Source organism: Macrobrachium nipponense, chromosome 35 (genome assembly GCF_015104395.2).
Source record: "Macrobrachium nipponense isolate FS-2020 chromosome 35, ASM1510439v2, whole genome shotgun sequence".
Classification (NCBI taxonomy): domain Eukaryota; kingdom Metazoa; phylum Arthropoda; class Malacostraca; order Decapoda; family Palaemonidae; genus Macrobrachium; species Macrobrachium nipponense.
This window is the reverse complement of record NC_061096.1, coordinates 35,539,890-35,557,821: the sequence shown is the minus strand read 5'-3', so window position 1 is coordinate 35,557,821 and position 17,932 is coordinate 35,539,890. Positions and strand designations below refer to the sequence as shown.

The 17,932-nt window shown below is 43.9% G+C and overlaps 1 protein-coding gene across 1 annotated transcript in view; it reads right to left on the bottom strand.

Moving 5' to 3' along the window:
- Positions 1 to 17,932, bottom strand: part of LOC135208610 (structural maintenance of chromosomes protein 5-like) — a 357,310-nt gene that overhangs the window by 91,035 nt on the left and 248,343 nt on the right. The window contains exon 11 of the mRNA XM_064240976.1: positions 5,557 to 5,682. Within this exon, the coding sequence (XP_064097046.1) occupies positions 5,557 to 5,682 (126 nt within the window). The remainder of the gene's footprint in view (positions 1 to 5,556; positions 5,683 to 17,932) is intronic.

The following is a 17,932-nucleotide window of genomic DNA, read 5'->3' as shown; positions in this document are numbered from 1 at the left end:
TGACATATTCTTCGGAGTGATGTCCAGTACCCAACCACTGGTCTATCCAACTGCAGCGAAGTCTCTCGCGATCTAGTATCCCACTGCAGCGAAGTCTCTTGCGGCCTCGTATCCCACTGCAGCCTCGTCGTCTCTGCAGTGGATAAAGACACCGACACGCCATGGTGGGTGTCGATACTTATGGGTACCGGAACACGCCAGTAGGACAAAGTAAAGACTGATCTGGATCAATTGATAAAAAGTCCACAGTGTAGCTCGTGATGGTCTCAGTTATGTGAGGCGAGCCGTCATGCATCTGAGGCGTAGTCACGTGACACTCGCCTTTTGAAGGGTTAGGCCAAGAGACCATACAAATCGTCTATCTTGTATCTTGTTGCCAACGATGCTGGAAGGCGAGATGATGATTCTCTCAAGGCATGTGCCCATCAGACGAAAGTCAATTGCCTTCTAGAGACTGAGGTCCTGATGGCAAGAGAGAAGTTCTCATAGTAGTTGAATCTCAACTAAGGAGAAACAATACGTACTAAGTGCCGTTGAAGACGAAGGTGATAGATGAATGCAGACCTACATCTTCACAGCTGGATCCAGAGAAGTTAACTTTCAAGATTCTGAATGTAGAAAAGTCCCGACGATGACACCAACCTGTGAAGACGGCTTAATCCCTGTTGTTTTACAGAGGACTGAAAACGATAAACCGCTACTCCATTGCTGTTCGGTGAAAAGTGTAAGAGTTGCAATGAAAGCGGAGAGCTTTTCAGTAATGAAAACACAGGGATTGTACTGCCTAAAGAACCACTTCTCATGGGCTGGATCAGGGAGGATATCTATATACTTGGAAGTAGAGCTGGCAGGGCGGGGAACAGGCGATGTCTTCCGTTATACATCTACAATTCGGGGTGGACGAAGAACAATTGCACACCTACGAATACGAGATGTATTTAGAAGACAAACTCAGATCTCTGAAGAAATCATTCCGCGTCATCGCAGTGTCAGGTGCGATGCAGCGGGAGACTAGGCTACAGACTTCTGTCACCGTGCGGTAAACAGAAAGATGATAACGAGTCTAGCGAGATATCTCTGTCTGAAAATTCTCGCAACGGCAAAGGCAATGCAGTAGAGATGGTCATACACGTATGCGAGAATTCCAGCCAACCAGAGACCTAAGTCTGTAATTGTCAGGCAGAGATTCGGTTCAGTATTCAATCATCGCAGAGGGGGAGAGACAATATCTGACCATTCTATATCGGAGAGCCAGCTGGTACTGGGCTGCGGCAGGCAGGGCTGGCAGGCAGCCCGTACACCGCTAGCTCTCGCTTACTCGTCATCTTGAGTTGCCAGGTAATCCATTCCAAGAAGGAATGCGTTCGGCTAGAACCATCGAGCCCAAAAAAATACGCTCGAGCATTTACATTTTAACCGAAACGGATTTCAGTGAATGCAAGCGCAGTGGTGTTGTAGTTGTAACAATACCACAAGTATCTAAAAATCGAAACTGGTAACTCCTGGGAGGTTGCAGGGCAGTCCCGAGTTGCAGTTCCATTAAGAAGATAATATTTGTCTTGGTCACAACCCACAGAGTTAACTACGGTATGTGTCTACACCTCGGACAATTCAACTGATAACAGAAACGTGTCGCGAGGGCAATATACGTAGTATATTTGTAGGTTCCTGTACATAGACCTCCAGCCTAAATTCTCTTCCATTCGAAGAATAAGAATAAGGACTGGAAGCCGACCCGTTTCATTCTCTAAAGAAGAGAGCGAAGGTGAAGTTTTCCTGAAGGAAGACTACTAAAGTGAACAGGATACCAAAGACGATAGTTAAAGCCGAACTGGATGTTCCCACCTGTTCTCCTCTATCCCGGGGTTGGCCGCCTACTGAGGTGACGGACCGTCAGGTCCATCCAGGCTGAGCCCCTCCCGAGATATTCTCCCTTCAGCAGCAGTACATACTTCCTTCCAACGCAAGAAATTCCAGGAATTCCAGCATTCGGCGAGATTTCCGATTATCATAGTAACAATTATCTGGGATTCTCGTCTCGACCACTCTAGATCGTTGTTTTGCCAAGTGTTTGCAGATCGTAGAAGACCAGAACAATCAGAGAATGCTAGAAACTCCGAAGAATTCTCATTGCTTCGCAACTCCCCCCCGCCAAATTCATCAGACGATCCTTGGGTGGTGGTCCTCCTGATTCCCGTAGAAATCGAGGATAGGGCAAAATCCTTCCTTAACGACGGGACTTCCGTCCAGTAGGACCCGAAGGTCCCCCAAGAAACACAGTCCCCGACGCGAAATCCTATGGAGAACGCTCTGCAGGATCCCTCCAATTCCCATCGCAGTCATAGGGAGAGAGGGAATGGGGGAGGAAGATTGGATGCTCTCGCTCGCCTTCCCAGCAGAACTAGCAGTCAGAGAAGCGAGTACAGGCAGCCATCACCAGCCACTCCGAGTCTAAGAAAACGTTACCGTCTGGAGAAAACGTTTTCCCGAGGAGGGTTACGAAACTCGTACTGTAGGCTAAACGTCTGCTGCCACTGTGACCGTCATCTGGGTGGGGCTAAGCGTGCACCTGACAGGAGAGAGCCGATACCGTCCTCCGACACGTCCCAGTCCTCGTCGAGGTTGAAACCTCTCAAGAGGATCGAAGGGGGAGCCCATACCATTCTTTGCATGCGTGGTACAGCGGGACTGTCACGTGAACAGCAGTAATGGTCACTCTGAGTCTGGGAAGCGTCATCGTCCTCACCAGCCCTCACGGTCTTCTCCAACCACTTGAGCGTGAATGGTCTGGTGGGAAAGTCACGTTAACCATGGGTACCGGGCGATCGCTGCGAAAGCAATTGCCGGTTTGGCGAGAGTCACCTGAGCGACTCTTATCATCCTTCCGCTCTGTGCCTGGGTCCTGACACACTGAGCGTACTCTAGTCTGGACCTTGGCTGCACGGTCACCCGTAGGTGACCGTACACTTGGTGATGCTGGCAAGCGAGCGGCCAAGACAGTTCCTGGTCCAGAGGTGGAACCTTTGGAGCCGGGAGCAGAGGTACTCCGGTACCCCTAGCCCCCGTCTTCTCTTCCCAGGGGAAGGAGAGACGGGCCCCGTTCCCGGAAGAACGGGAGGACCAACGGAAGACCCACCTGTCTCACCGGAGCGAGACAGACCCTTGGAAGTCTCTGTGTGAGACTTCTTGGGGGGGGGGGGGGGGGGGGGGGGGGGGGGGGGGGTGGGGGGGGGGGGGGGGGGGGGCACCTTCTTCTTCTTCGGCTGGGGGCTTGGAAGTCAAACGGGAATTGGAAGTCAAAGGGGAAGAGGCGGCAGAGGAAGACGACACCTTCCTCTTTACCAGTTTCCTCAGGACAACCGGTTCCTTCATCCAGGACAGAGTTGGGGCAGTTGCAGTAGCAACACGGCCCAACTGCACCTGTCCGGAGGGACCTGCGGGAGCAGCAGTGGAGAGAACGCTTCCTCGAGGCAGGTTACGAAACTCCTACCTGGCAGGTGAAGCGTCTGGCACCACAGAGCGCGACCGTTGTCTGGGTGGGGCTGAGCGTGCAACTGACAGGAGACAGCCGATACCGTCCTCTGACTCTTCTAAGTCCTCGTTGGGGCCGAAACCTCTCTGAAAAGAAGAAGAATAATTAAAAGAGGGCTGGATGGGCCGCCTTAACCGGTCTCTGCATGCACGGACCCGTGGGAACGTCACGTCAACCCAGGGTACCTGACGATCGCTGCAAGAGCGAACGCCGGTCTGGTGAGAGTCACCTGAGCGACTCTTACCATCCTTCCGCTCCGTGCCTGGGTCCTTACACGGTGAGCGTACTCAGCAGTCTGGACCTTGGCTGCAAGGTTACCTGTAGGTGACTGTACACTCGGTAACGCTCACAAGCGGGTGGCCAAGACGGTTCCCGGTCCGGAGGTGGAACCTCCGGAACCGGGATAGGAGGTACCAACGGTGGCCGGTACCTCTATGGTCTCCATCTGCTTCCTCCCTGAGGAAGGAGAGACAGGCCCAGCGGAAGACTCACCTGTCTCACCGGAGCGAGACAGACCCTTAGAAGTCCTGTGACGAGACTTCTTAGGGGGGGAGACCACCTTATCTTCTACGGCAAAGCCTTAAAAGTCGAAGAGGTGGAGGCATGAAAATATGATGATCTCGAAGAGGAGGATGACGAAACTTGATGAGCTCTCTTCCTCTTCGATTCCTCCAAATTCTGCCAGACTTCTACCATCAGGAGTAGAAAAACCTCACAGAGCAGCGCGACAGCTTCATCCAGTGACATGACTCCCAGGTGGTAGTGGTAAATGAATATGATTATCAGCAGGGGATCAGTACACACACTCGAGGATCGGTACGCAACATGCTACGAGTCATAGGTACACTTACAAGGTTAGGATAACCAATACGAAGAGCATCCAATCAATACTGCTGTAAACACAATCACCACTAGTCTGTAAAATAAGGAAAAATTAAATTAATGGGATACTCCACACGCATCCAAGGGCACCGCCCTCAGAAGTGAGAGGAGATCCCCAACATCAACACCGCACGCCCATTTTTCTACCTTCTTCCGATAATAAGTGAAAGGATGAAGGAGAAGAGAAATTACCATAACAACAAAACAAGGACAAACCTTTGAAGTTCCCTTGGTAATTCCCAAGCGTAAGTGTAATTTTAGGATGAATACATGTCTCGTTACAGGATCAATAGCACTCACGTTAAATACATGTCTCATCCTCACGTTAAATACATATCTCGTCCTCATGCAGGTCTGAACCAGTGTTAAGGGGCGAAAGAATGTAAATAACATGTTGGCATACCTTTGCCACCGACTCTTAACACAAGTAGAGGGGCGGTTATAAAGGCTATCATAAAAAGTGGGTTCGTATATTAATTGAAAAACAAGGACAAACCTTTGTTTAGTATTAATATCAAACACTGTATATTACATAATTATTTAAAAAAGAAAAAATAAAGCAAAAAGATCCCACCGGGAAAAAAGATCAACGACCAGTCAGCCGGAGCTCACAAAACATGTCTTCATCGGAAGACGGCCAAAAGCAAAGTGGAGTGTTTACATCCGGGCAGGCTACCCTGCCCCACGGTAATTACTGCCTAACCACTTTGTTCAAGATTCAACGGCCGTAATTCCTGCTACGCTGAAAGTTACATTCCTTATGTAAAGGACCGAGGGTTTGTATATTGTGTAGGAACAAATGATCAGTTTGTTGGTATCTGATAACACAATAGTAACATAAGACTACATACTGCATTATTGGATACATGAAAGAAAGGGATAACTTTTTAAAAGAGTCAAGGGAAAGATGCATATTCGTTATTTTTCTATTTTATGAGGTAGTCTTGGCACTTAGGTTAAGCCACTGATAACCAGACAACGGTGCTATGACCCTACGGACGGTAAACCCAGTTATGAATATACTGAACAAGCCCTGTAAAACCGAAATGCTGGTAATCGATACCATAGGTAACTGGGGGCTGCTTGTATAAAGAGCTTGTGTTTATCTAAATATTTGCAAAATATACAGTATTAAAACTTACCAAAATACAAATCGGCATGTAAAATGGAGAAGAAAACTTATTTTCATTATCCTTAAGCCATTTTGCTGCTTTGAAGGCATCAACATTCTTTTGTCGCAGAAGTTCAAATCGCTGTTGTGTCACATCCTGTAATGGCAAAAGTTGAACAAAATTATGAGTTCTCTCACTTTTTAACACCACAAAAAGATAGCTGGACTATACAACTACTATTAGAACTTTAGAATCACTCACACTCTTAAACAAGCGTTCTACCAATGGGAAGAAATCTAGATTCGCACATGTAATAAAAAAATAAAAAATTTTAACATGCCTTTATTAATAGACTAAAAAGTAAAAAAATAATTTTTTGAGACACCAAGATTTTCTTATAATTAATCATGTCTACAAAAATAAAAGCATGGGTCCCAAAAAACATATTTCTTTTCTTGTAGCATTTCTTTCCATGTCTGGGGACCACGTTTTTATTTTTGCAGACATGATTAATTGTAAGAAAATCCTGGTGAGCAAAAAAATATTTTTTTTTACTTTTTAAGGCATTTGAATAAAAAATGTTTAAAAAATTTCATATTTAATTCTAGATTTTTTAGTTTTTATTAAAATTACAACCAATTTACAATTGTGGTTAACGAATTAGACATCCATTTACCGGGGAGGGTGAGAGCAGGCAGGAAGGGAAAGGTATGGGGAGGTGGAAGGGAAGACAGGTGACGGGGAGGGGAGGAGAAAGGAGAGAGGAAGAAAATGGGAAGGTGATGGAGGGGAAAAAGGAGGGGGGAGGGGTAGAGGAGGAAGGGGGTAAGGGAGGGGATGGAGGAGGAAGGGGGAGAAGGATGGAAGAGGGAAGGGGAGGACAACTAAATTAAACTTCATTGTGTGCTCCAAAAGGGGGAGGGGAGGGGAGGGGAGTAGGAAGGGGAAAATGCAGGGAAGGGGAGGCCACAGCTAAATTAACACTTCATTTTGTGCTTTGGAATGGGGAGGGGGAAGGGGAGAGAAGAGGGAAGACACAACTAAATTAAACCTTGATCATGTGCTGGGGAGGGGGATGGAAGAGGGAGGGGTATATATAGAGGATAGATTCTACAGAGTCAAAGATGTGAAAAATCCAAAGAGTTTCATACAAATCCTGAGATACTGGGAGAGGTAAGAGACATTTAAACTCTGAAAGATAAATTTCCTGCTTAAAAAAACCTGAGCATGAGCAGAGCTGGAGGACCAATACTGATAACCATTTTGTCTTTTTTTAGAGAAAGATAAAAATCCACTACAGTAAGAATACAGGGATATAGTAAAAAAGAATGGACCAACTACAAAATAATTTCTACTTGGTATGATAGAATAGCTGTGGAAACTAAATTTCTGGGTCGACCTGTGTTCGCCAGTGAAAAGGTCCCTCTAGCCTCTTTTCTGATATAAATACTTTCTAAATATACCAGAGAAAAGTTAGCATTGGTATGCAGAGGTTACTACCCTCGCGCGAGCACCCAAAGGGCGTCGTGTATAAAGTTCAGGGCATGTGGAAGCCACTGACACAGGTCTCTTGCCATTTAGATTATTCCCCTTCAACATCCCCCATATCGGGTGCGCCGTACCAACGGACCCATCCGCACTGTCTTGAACCATCCCGCCACCGCCCGATGCGAGCGCCACCATACATCCTTTTTTAGAAACTTCGGATTTCAACACGCATTTCCTTGTTTGTGTGCTAATTATCCCAATTTTTTGGATATTTCCAAGATGGCTACTGCTCAGATGTCACCGACAACTAAGTTAAGTACCCCTATTTCTGTTTTCAATAGAAATATATATGGAAGTCTTATACTAGACCGGTGTCTCAGCCATCTTGAGCCATACGAGCGGGATCGCGAGGCATTGTTGTTGTTGTCATGATAAAATATTTTAATACATATTATATCAACATGCCGTTCCATTCATCACATGCTCTATTATATGTTACTATGTTAGGAACATGACAGTGTGTGTGCCGCCAATTAATAGTCAATTCTAAAATGCTTAGATTGAAGAAGCTGTTTGCGGGATAGCTATCCCATAATGGCGGCGATATAAACAATGTCAGGTTCCGACAATATTCAAAATATAAATGTTCCACGTTACGATGCAAGAAAGGGAGTTCCTAGATACAGCCACGTATATTTTAAAGTTTATATACATATATATCCTTTAATTTAGAGAAATAAGAGGGAATTTTCCCTTCCTCTCTCGATAATGGGTGTCTTCTAGACTTCCCTCTCTCTCTCTCTCGTAATGTTTTTGTATTATATATGCATGTGATAGTCGTAATTTAGTAACTAAGAGTGTTATATGTATAAGGACGATATAAAGATACTTTGTGGAATTACTAAGGTTCCTAATATTGAGGAAGGACTGGATTAATCCCTCTTTCTTCAATCGTGCTTATCAAGTAGTTACATAGAAATCTTTATATATAGCCAGAATAGCCTAGATTCGATCCTTATACTCGGACAATTCATTAATTATACCGTGTTTTGCCAATGTTCTCATGTTACTAAAAAAATTTTATCCTACGGTAGTTAACTTATTATATGAGCCAGTTCCTTGTACCATATATATTAAGTTTACATAGGCTAACCTAGGCCCAGCCATAAAACTTCCTATTGGCCCTCTGCTGGTCGGGGGGAAATATAATAACCCACGGGGTAATATGGCCACGTTCCTGATAGGCGACCACCTTAACCAATGGATACCAGTCCAAGACTTGGTAACCAAGCCACAGGCCCACTTACTAGTGGTTCTACTCTTGGTTCCTGGTGGTTGTACTGATCATGAACTAGGCCACTAGGTTATACCTAGAGTATTGAAGATATTTTTCCCTACTGGTTAGTGTTACCCTTAACCAGCAGGCTGGCCAATGGTGATCACGTGGGTGTCACTTTCTAAGTGACCACCACTCACAATATCACCCTCCTCTTACCTCCCCCCCCTCCTCCCCTCCTCATAAAAGCCCCTCCACCCCCCATCAGGCCTGGGGGACAGGGCCAACAGTGAGGTAGAAGAACAAAATTTAGCCTCACGAGTCTCTGCTAGCAGAGCTCCGTCGCCGAAGCTCACGGCTCCGGTGGCTAATAATTCTTGCTTGTGGGAGGTTTCCTAATTATATATCCATTAAATAATTATGGTCAGAGTTATTTAGCTCTTATCCATAACTCCGGAGGTAGTCACGTTGGCTGGGAAATTTTCCCCCCTGTCGTTGCTTTCGGTTTCCAATCTCTTTCCAACCAATTAACTATTAAGAAGTCTATACCTTCCATATATGGTACTCGATCTGGGCTCCGGACCTAGACACTCTGGTGGAATAGGTTTCACCCTCCACCGGATTGTTATTAATTTAATTATGTAAAGGTCTGTCGCTATCGCGTTGGAGTCTGTATCCCACAATGATATGACTCTGACGGTTGCCGGCGTACTTGTTACGAAGGTATACCAGCCATAACCTATATATATCCTCTCCTCCAGCACGTACCGGAGGGATAGAGCGATCCGTGTTCTTCCTAACTCCGGCAGGACTATTCATATATTTAGCATGATAATTTAAGATGCATGTTCTATTAGACATAAGTTTAGATAAGTTATAACTCCCCCTGGGAGAGTCGGTACTTATTGAAGCTTTCTATTACAGAAGGCTCGTTGCGTGTCTCCGGGCTGCTCTGCCCACTTCAGCGATCCGGTAGGCCATGAGGTCTGCCGGTTGCATGCTAATTGTGCGATCACTTTTGTGGCGGAGGAAGGGCAACCGCCATACATGATCTGGCACCCGGAGGCCTACTCGCTCTGCTTCGAGGTAAGCTATGAAAATTTACCCACTTGTTGCATGGTTTCCTAGTTTAAGTTTCTTCTGACAATATTGGCAATTTATCCAATAAGGTTAGATAAGAAAACTCAAAAAGTTTTCTCCTCATTACAGGCTGAGGAAGAAAGCATCAAAGCAGCCAAGGCAAGTTTAAGGCAGTGGGTCTCCGGTTTCGGACGGAACGCTCCAGGAGGGTGCCCTTACGTCCTGGACGCCAGCTTGGGATCTCGTCTGTTTCCCGGTTCGCCCTCAGCTTTGGTGGATGTGCAGGTGGCTGCACCTATCATCAATGCCATCCGGGCCGCGATGGCTCCGCCTCCGGAAGACCAACAACTGTTGGGAGACGTCGCAGCCAATAACATCCATCTGGAGCCGATGGATGAGCAGGTAAGTGGCGAGTTGTCTGAGGCAGGTAGCTTTGTAAGTCCTAACCCCTCTTCCTCTTCCTCTTTCCTTGACTTTGATAAGCCTACCCCTACACCTTGGGAAGGAACCAGGTCCGTCCGCCCCAAGGTAAACCCTTAAGGCATCAAAACCTTTGCCTAAGGTAGTAAAGTCAGCTCCGCCAGCAACTTCAGTTATATCACTTGCCCCTAGGCCCACGACTTCGTCTGATTCTTCGCCTGCTGCCAAGGTTCCTCACCCTACGAAGGGACAGAGGAGTAAGTCCGCTAGAACCAAGGCGGCAGAGCTTGACCACGAACAGACCTTCTGGCTGACAAGATAATGTCAAGAGTCAGAGACGCGGTGGACGAGAGGTTCTACTTGAGACAGACCTCCGGCCCGGACAACCAAGCCGTGTCAGATATCGTGGCGGAGCAGCTAAGGCCTCTTAAAGAGATGATTGCAGGCCTGCTCCAATCCAAAGCTCCGGCGGCAACGTCGGCAGTTCCGGATGCCTTGAAATTGCCGCCTTTTGATAAGAGCAATCCTTGGCGGTTTGCCCTCCACGCTCCTTACTTGAATGGTAGGTTGACTATCGAAGGGTTGGGCACCCGTCCTCTCGAGGACCTGGAGTTTCACCCTAAAGATCTTCAATTTCCATTTAATGGCTTTGTCTGGCTGACAGAGCAGGCTCTAGTACGAGTAGACAAGGTTCCTAAGGAAACAGTAATATTTCCTAAGGAACAGGCCCAAGCTGGCTGGGCTCGTACTCTGTCAGATTGGGGATGCGTCAATACCAGATTGACGCCTCATAAAGGGTCGTACACGATTTTTACGACACCTCAGGAAGTTCCATCCCCTTTCACGGACAAGATCGCAGAGCTAACGCTCCAAGCGAGCCATGAGGAGAAGCCTATGCCAGTATTAAAGGAGACGGAAGCTAACTCCCTCCTTATGCCAGGCACCAGGGAATTCTGGCATAATGCTCCATCCACCTTCACGGTCGGGAAGCTGGACCCTGACTGCGCCTCTATTCTGTTCTCAGACAGACTCCCTAAGCTGCCGAAGAACTTGCTAAAGGCGAAGTTTGAGGCACGTTCAAGACTGGCGAGATCTATCAACGCAGTTATGTCACTGGAGTTGGTAGCATCTATTTATAAGGAAGAACAGCTCTTCCAGGTTCTGACGAAGAGTCTCCTTCAGACTTTTCAGTCAGACCTTTTTGAATTTAACGCAGCCAGAAGAGTCTGCAGAAAATACGTGCTGGCAGAGGCATCTATTAGGCATGAGCCTAATAGATTGATCAAATCCTCCTTCTGGGGCAAGAACCTCTTCCCCAAAGAAGAGGTTGACAAAGTGCTTCAAGAGGCCAACCAACCAGAGCCTCTCCGAGTACGTTGGGGTTTGCTGTCAAAACGCAAGTTTGAACCAACAGGCAAACAACCTAAACCAAAGAAGAAGCAAAGGTACTTTCCATTGTACAAGGCTTCTCAGCCCCAACAATTGCCTCATCCTATCCCACTGACTCAGATGTCTAAGCCATCGACATCTAAAGCTCCACCGCTGCAGCAGTTCTTGCTTCTGCAAGCTCCCCAAGGTCCACAGGCTGCTGCCACAACAGCCTGGATGGCTTCTCCGGCCTTTAATCCGGTGTACGAAGCCAGTGGCTCCTTTCGGGGATACGCCAGACAATCCGGTAGCGGTAGAGCCAGAGGTCAGCCCCGACATCGTGGCGGACCTAAAGGTAGATGTTTCCGAGGAGGCACAGGATACAAGCCAGCACTGAACCAGTGAGACCTACCAGGTAGGAGGGAGACTGTACTGGTTCAGAGATCAATGGACCTTCAGTCCTTGGGCTCACAGTATTGTTTTCAAGGGTCTGGGGTGGAGGTGGAAAAAGGGGTCCCCACCTCCTCCGGTGAACTTCTTCCAGATACCAAAGATCTCTTACAGAAGAAAGCTATAAAGAGAGTAAAGAGCTTGAAATTTCAGGGACGTCTGTTTACTGTACCAAAAAAGAATTCAACCAAAATGAGAGTCATACTGGACTTGTCCAAACTCAATTTTTACATTCTTTGCGACAAGTTCCGTATGCTGACAGTCTCGCAGCTGCGGACCTTACTTCCCCGTGGGGCCGTCACCACCTCTTAAGATCTTACAGACGCCTATTATCATGTTCCGATAGCAAGAAACTTCTCTCTGTATCTAGGCTTCCGCCTAGGCAACAAGCTGTATGCATTCAGTGATGCCATTCGGCCTCAACATAGCACCCAGAATATTTACAAAGCTTGGAGAGACAGTAGTACAGGAGCTCAGGAACCAAGGGATAATGCTGGCAGCCTACCTAGATGACTGGCTCATCAGGGCGACCACAGTCGACGAATGTCGCAAAGCGACAGACAAAGTCATCGAATTTTTGAAACGTCTAGGCTTTCAACTGAACATAGCAAAGTCTCGGCTGGAACCAGTTACCCAATTCCAATGGCTGGGAATTCATTGGGACCTGGAGCATCACAAGCTATCCCTTCCGCCCAAAAAGGCCAAAGAGATAGCCATAGCTACAAAGCAATTTATTAGGAACAAAAAGATATCTCGACGTTCTCAAGAGAGAATCCTCAGATTACTACAGTTTGCTTCAGTAACCGACGTCCTACTGAAAGCCAAATTAAAAGACATCAATCGAGTTTGGAGAAAGAGAGCCAATGTTCGTCTCAGAGACAAAGTCTCAGTAATTCCCCCTGTATTAATAAAGAGACTCCTTCCTTGGACAACCTCCACCGAAAGTGACGATTCATACAGACGCGTCACTCAGTGGCTGAGGAGGATACTCTCAACAACGGATAACCCAGGGCACTTGGTCAACCAGTCTCAAACAGTTCCACATAAACGTGCTGGAAGCCATGGCAGTGTTTCTGACTCTAAAACAGTTGTCTCCACCCAGAAACAACCATGTGAGGATAGTCTCGGACAGCCTAGTGGTTGTCCATTGCCTAAACAGGGGGGGTTCAAAATCACCCAAACTGAATCATGTTATGATAGCAATTTTTACCTTGACAGCAAAAATGCACTGGTCCCTGTCAGCAACCCATCTAGCAGGAGTCAGAAATGTAATAGCGGACGCTCTATCCAGGACCAAACCTCTAGAGTCAGAATGGTCCCTAGACATGAATTCGTTTCGGTGGATCTCCAGTCAGGTTCCAGGTCTTCAAGTAGATCTATTTGCAACAAAATCCAACCACAAGCTCCCGTGTTATGTGGCTCCCAACCTGGACCCTCTGGCTTATGCCACGGACGCGTTGTCGATAGACTGGAACCTCTGGCAGAAGATTTATCTGTTTCCCCCAGTGAATCTTCTGATGAAAGTGCTACACAAACTACGTTCCTTCAAGGGTCAAGTAGCTTTGGTAGCTTCCAACTGGCCCAAAAGCAATTGGTTTCCCCTCCTACTAGAGCTGAAACTCCATCCCAAACGTATCCCTCGACCGGAACTGACACAAGTGGTACAAACGCAGATTGTGTCAGCTTCCTCAAAAATTCTGCAAACCCTAACTTTATGGATTTCATGAAGTTTGTGGCTCATAAAGATGCAAGTATTGATCCGGATAATGTCATATTCATAAAATCTGACAAAAGGGATTCAACGCTTAGGCAAGAGGATTCGGCTGTTAACCCTCTTACGCCGACTAGACGTATTTTACGTCAACATTTTTTGTCTCCCGTGTGCCGACTGGATGTATTTTACGTCGACTTACAAAAGTTTTTTTTTAAATTCACGGAAAAATACTTATAGGCCTACCAGCCTAAAACTTTTGAATCACGCGCCTTGGGGGATGCTGGGAGTTCACGGATCAAGGTGTTGTTTTGTTTACAATCGTTACACAGGCGCGCAAGCGAGAATTTCTTTTTTGCCGCACTAAAAAGTATCTGTGACACATCTCGGAAATTATTTCGTCACTTTGCATAATTTTTGTACCATAGTAAATTAGCCGTTACATGAAGTATTATATATGAAAATGTGTGCATTTTTATGTAGAATACAACAATAAAATACTCATGATTGTAGCTTTTATCAGTTTTGAGATATTTTCATATAAATAACTGATAATTGCCAAAATTTCAACCTTCTTTCGGTCAACTTTGACTCTACCGAAATGGTCAAAAAACGCAATTGTAAGCTAAAACTCTTATATTTTAGTAATATTCAATCATTTAACTTAATTTTGCAACTAATTGGAAGTCTCTAGCACAATATTTCGATTTATGGTGAATTTATGAAAAAACTTTTTCCTTACGTCCGCGCGGTAACTCTTCCGAAAAAAATCATACATGCGATTGTGGTAATGTTTGCACCATTTTAAAATTAGCCGTTATATAAAGTTTTATATATTGAAATGTGCGCAATTTTATGCACAATACAATTAAAAACAACCCAAAACCCATGGTTGTAGCTTTTATCAGTTTTGAGATATTTCATATAAATAATGATAATTGCCAAAAACAAATCAAACCTTCGGTCAACTTTGACTCTACCGAAATGGTCAAAAAACGCAATTGTAAAGCTAAAACGCTTATATTCTAGTAATATTCAAGCATTTACCTTCATTTTGCAACAAATTGGAAGTCTCTAGCACAATATTTCGATTTATGGTGAATTTATGAAAAAAAAAAAAAAATTTCTTTATTAACTGTCCGCACGGTAACTCTTCCTGAAAAAATCATACGTGCGAATTGTGGTAATGTTTGCACCATTTTAAATTAGCCGTTACATAAAGTTTTATATATGAAAATGTGCGCAATTTCATGTAGAATACAACAAAAAATAATTGAAGGTTGTAGCTTTTCTCATTTTTGAGATATTTGCATATAAATCACGATAAATAGAAAAAAAAACCACATTCGGTCAACTTTGACTCTACCGAAATGGTCGAAAAACACAATTGTAAGCTAAAATTCTTACAGTCTAGTAATATTCAGTCATTTATCTTCATCTTGAAACAAATTCAAAGTCTCTAGCAAAATATTTAGAATATGTGAATGAAAAAAAATTTAAAAAAAATCTTTCCTTCCCTCCGCGAGCGGATTCTCCGCCACAAATCTCCGAAATGCGTACGTACCATTCTCGGAATATTTTCTCCATTTCATATTAGGCATTTTATAGAGTTTTATATATGAAAATGTGCGCAATTTTATGTAGAATAAAACTAAAAATATTTGAAGGTTGTAGCTTTTCTTATTTCTGAAATCATTGCATATAAAAAATATATATATAAAAAAATTCAACATTCGGTCAACTTTAACTCGTCGGATATGGTCGAAAACTGCAATTGTAAGCTAATACTCTTACAGTATAGTAATATTCAATCATTTGTCTTCATTTTGAAAGAAATTGGAAGTCTCTAGGACAATATTTAGATTTATGAAGAATTTTTGAAAAAAATATTTGTTTACGTCCGCGCGTTACGAATTCATGCATTACTTTGTGATAATATTTTCTCTGTGTTGCTTTTATCGTTTTACAATGTGTTATATACCAAAATGATCGCATTTAGTGTACTTACAACAAACAAAAAAAAAGTAACTTGTTACCTTTAAACCGTTTCGCGCACAGCGCGATTTGAATACAATTATATATGAAATTTTGTTTTTGCGCTATCATATATCGCATTATTTATATATGATAATGATAATTTTTTTCATTTCTGATGGTTGCATACTAAACTTCAGGCAATGACAAAAAAAGGAGCCAAAAATGAACTCTTAATCTTGAAAACTAAGCGTGCTGTGATTTTTTGAAAAAAATATTTTTTCTGCTTCCGCTCTCACTCTGAAACACCTCCGGGACATGGGAGACAATTTTTTTTTTTACTGCTTCGGCGTAAGAGGGTTAAGAAACTATCTGTTTATTTAAGGCGTTTAAATATTCATCAAATGACCCCAAATTTGGCCATTTCATTCTTTAGAACATTGTTTGAAACAGGCTTAGCCGCCAGTACAATTACAACAATCAAATCAGCCTTGAGAAAGATATTTCAAGTCGTATTCAATATAAATTTAGCAAATTCATACTTTTCGTCCATCCCTAAAGCTTGTGCACGTCTTAGACCAACTAACCGTCCACAAAAGGTTACTTGGTTTTTGAATGATGTTCTAAAACTAGCATCGGACACGGATAATGAACCTTGTTTCTTACAGCCTTGGCCTCAGGCGCCAGAATATCAGAACTCGCAGCTCTCTTTCGTAATACTGAAAATATAGATTTCCTTCCATCAGGAGAAGTGTTGCTCTCTCCAGACAGGAGTTTCCTAGCCAAAAATGAAGACCCTCAAAACAGATGGTCTCCCTGGAAAATTATTCCATTACCCCAGGATACATCTCTGTGTCCAGTGACAACTCTCAAGTCCTTTTTGGCTAGGTCCTCAGGGTCCTCTGGTTCCCTGTTTATTAGAGAACAAGGTGGCACTATCTCAATACAGGGTATTAGACAGCAAATACTCTATTTTATAAAACAAACTAACCCGGAGTAATTTCCACATGCTCATGATATTCGGGCTGTAGCCACTTCAATCAATTACTTTCAAAATATGAATTTTGAAGACCTTAAAAAGAATATGGGTTGGAAATCTTCTTTAGTTTTCAAACGCAACTACTAATAAGAGATTCAGGCTCTAAAATACTCAGCTATAGCTGCTGGGAGTCTAGTCTCCCCAGAAAAACATATCCTCTTGTACCTCATTCTCTATCCCTCTCCTAACCCCTACTCCTTTCTACCTGCCACTTTCATACTCGCTACGATGCCTCTCTCCTCGGTGAGGCATAAATGGACGCCCCAGATCAGTTAGGATGTTCTTATGCAATTAATGTAGAACAGCCTTATGTTATCCTCAGTCTTGTTTATTTGTGAATAGTATTTGGATGTTCATTTTAATTCTGTTACCTGTAAGCATAATTAATTATAAGTCGTATTCTACGTCTAAGGTTTAAGCTTAGTTTATCAAGTTTCTTAATTTTTATATCATTATTAGTAAGTAAATTTATATGTTCTAACAAAATATTTCATTTCTCCCTGATTTGAATTTAGAATTATTAAGGCTTGGAAGGCATTCTCTTGTATATTTTCACCGGCGAACACAGGTCGACCCAGAAAAGGGATTTTGACGAAGGAAAAATCTATTTCTGGGGAGAGACCTGTGTCGCCCGGTGAACCCTACCCATCCTTTCCCACCCCAGTATCTATCCAAGCCAATAAAAATATCCAAAAGTAAAGAAGGCTGTATGGTGGCGCTCGCATCGGGCGGTGGCGGGATGGTTCAAGACAGTGCGGATGGGTCCGTTGGCATGGCGCACCCGATATGGGGGATGTTGAAGGGTAATAATCTAAATGGCAAGAGACATGTGTTAGTGGCTTCCACACGCCCTGAACTTTATACACGACGCCCTTAGGGTGCTCATGCGAGGGTAGTAACCTCTGCATACCAATGCTAACTTTTCTTTGGTATATTTAGAAAGTATTTATATCAGAAAAGAGGCTAGAAGGACCTTTTCACCGGGCGACACAGGTCTCTCCCCAGAAATAGATTTTTCCTTCGTCAAAATCCCTTTACTATTGCAACCTTCTCAGAATGGGGCACATTTCCTACTAACACCAGAAGAAAGCAGCTCACTAGAATTCAGGTTCACATGATCATGCAAATATTTATCTCCATGGTCAAGCGCAACGTTTCAAAGCATACTTTTCTTTTTTTTTTTTTTTTTTTTTTTTTTGACAGATTGATCGACTAAAAATACAGTCCTTCCAGCAAAGGGCCTACCTGAGAATTTGATCCCGAGAACAATATAATAGACTGGGACACCAGCCTTCTGTCAATTTCTAGGAAATAAAGAAACTTCGGTAAAAATACAGTGTTCCCCCCGTATTCGCGGGGATGGTGTACCAGGACACCCCCGGTGAATAGTTAAAACCACCACTAAAAAGGCTTATAATTGCCTATCTTGAAAGTTCAGATACCAAATGTATACCTTTAATAACATCTTACTTCAAATATACCTAAAATTATTAACCTATTACTGCATTAATCTTCGAGGTTATGTTATTAATATCATTTCAAACGTCATCTTAAACATTTTTACCATTAAAAATATATACTACAGCAAAAACAGAGAGAG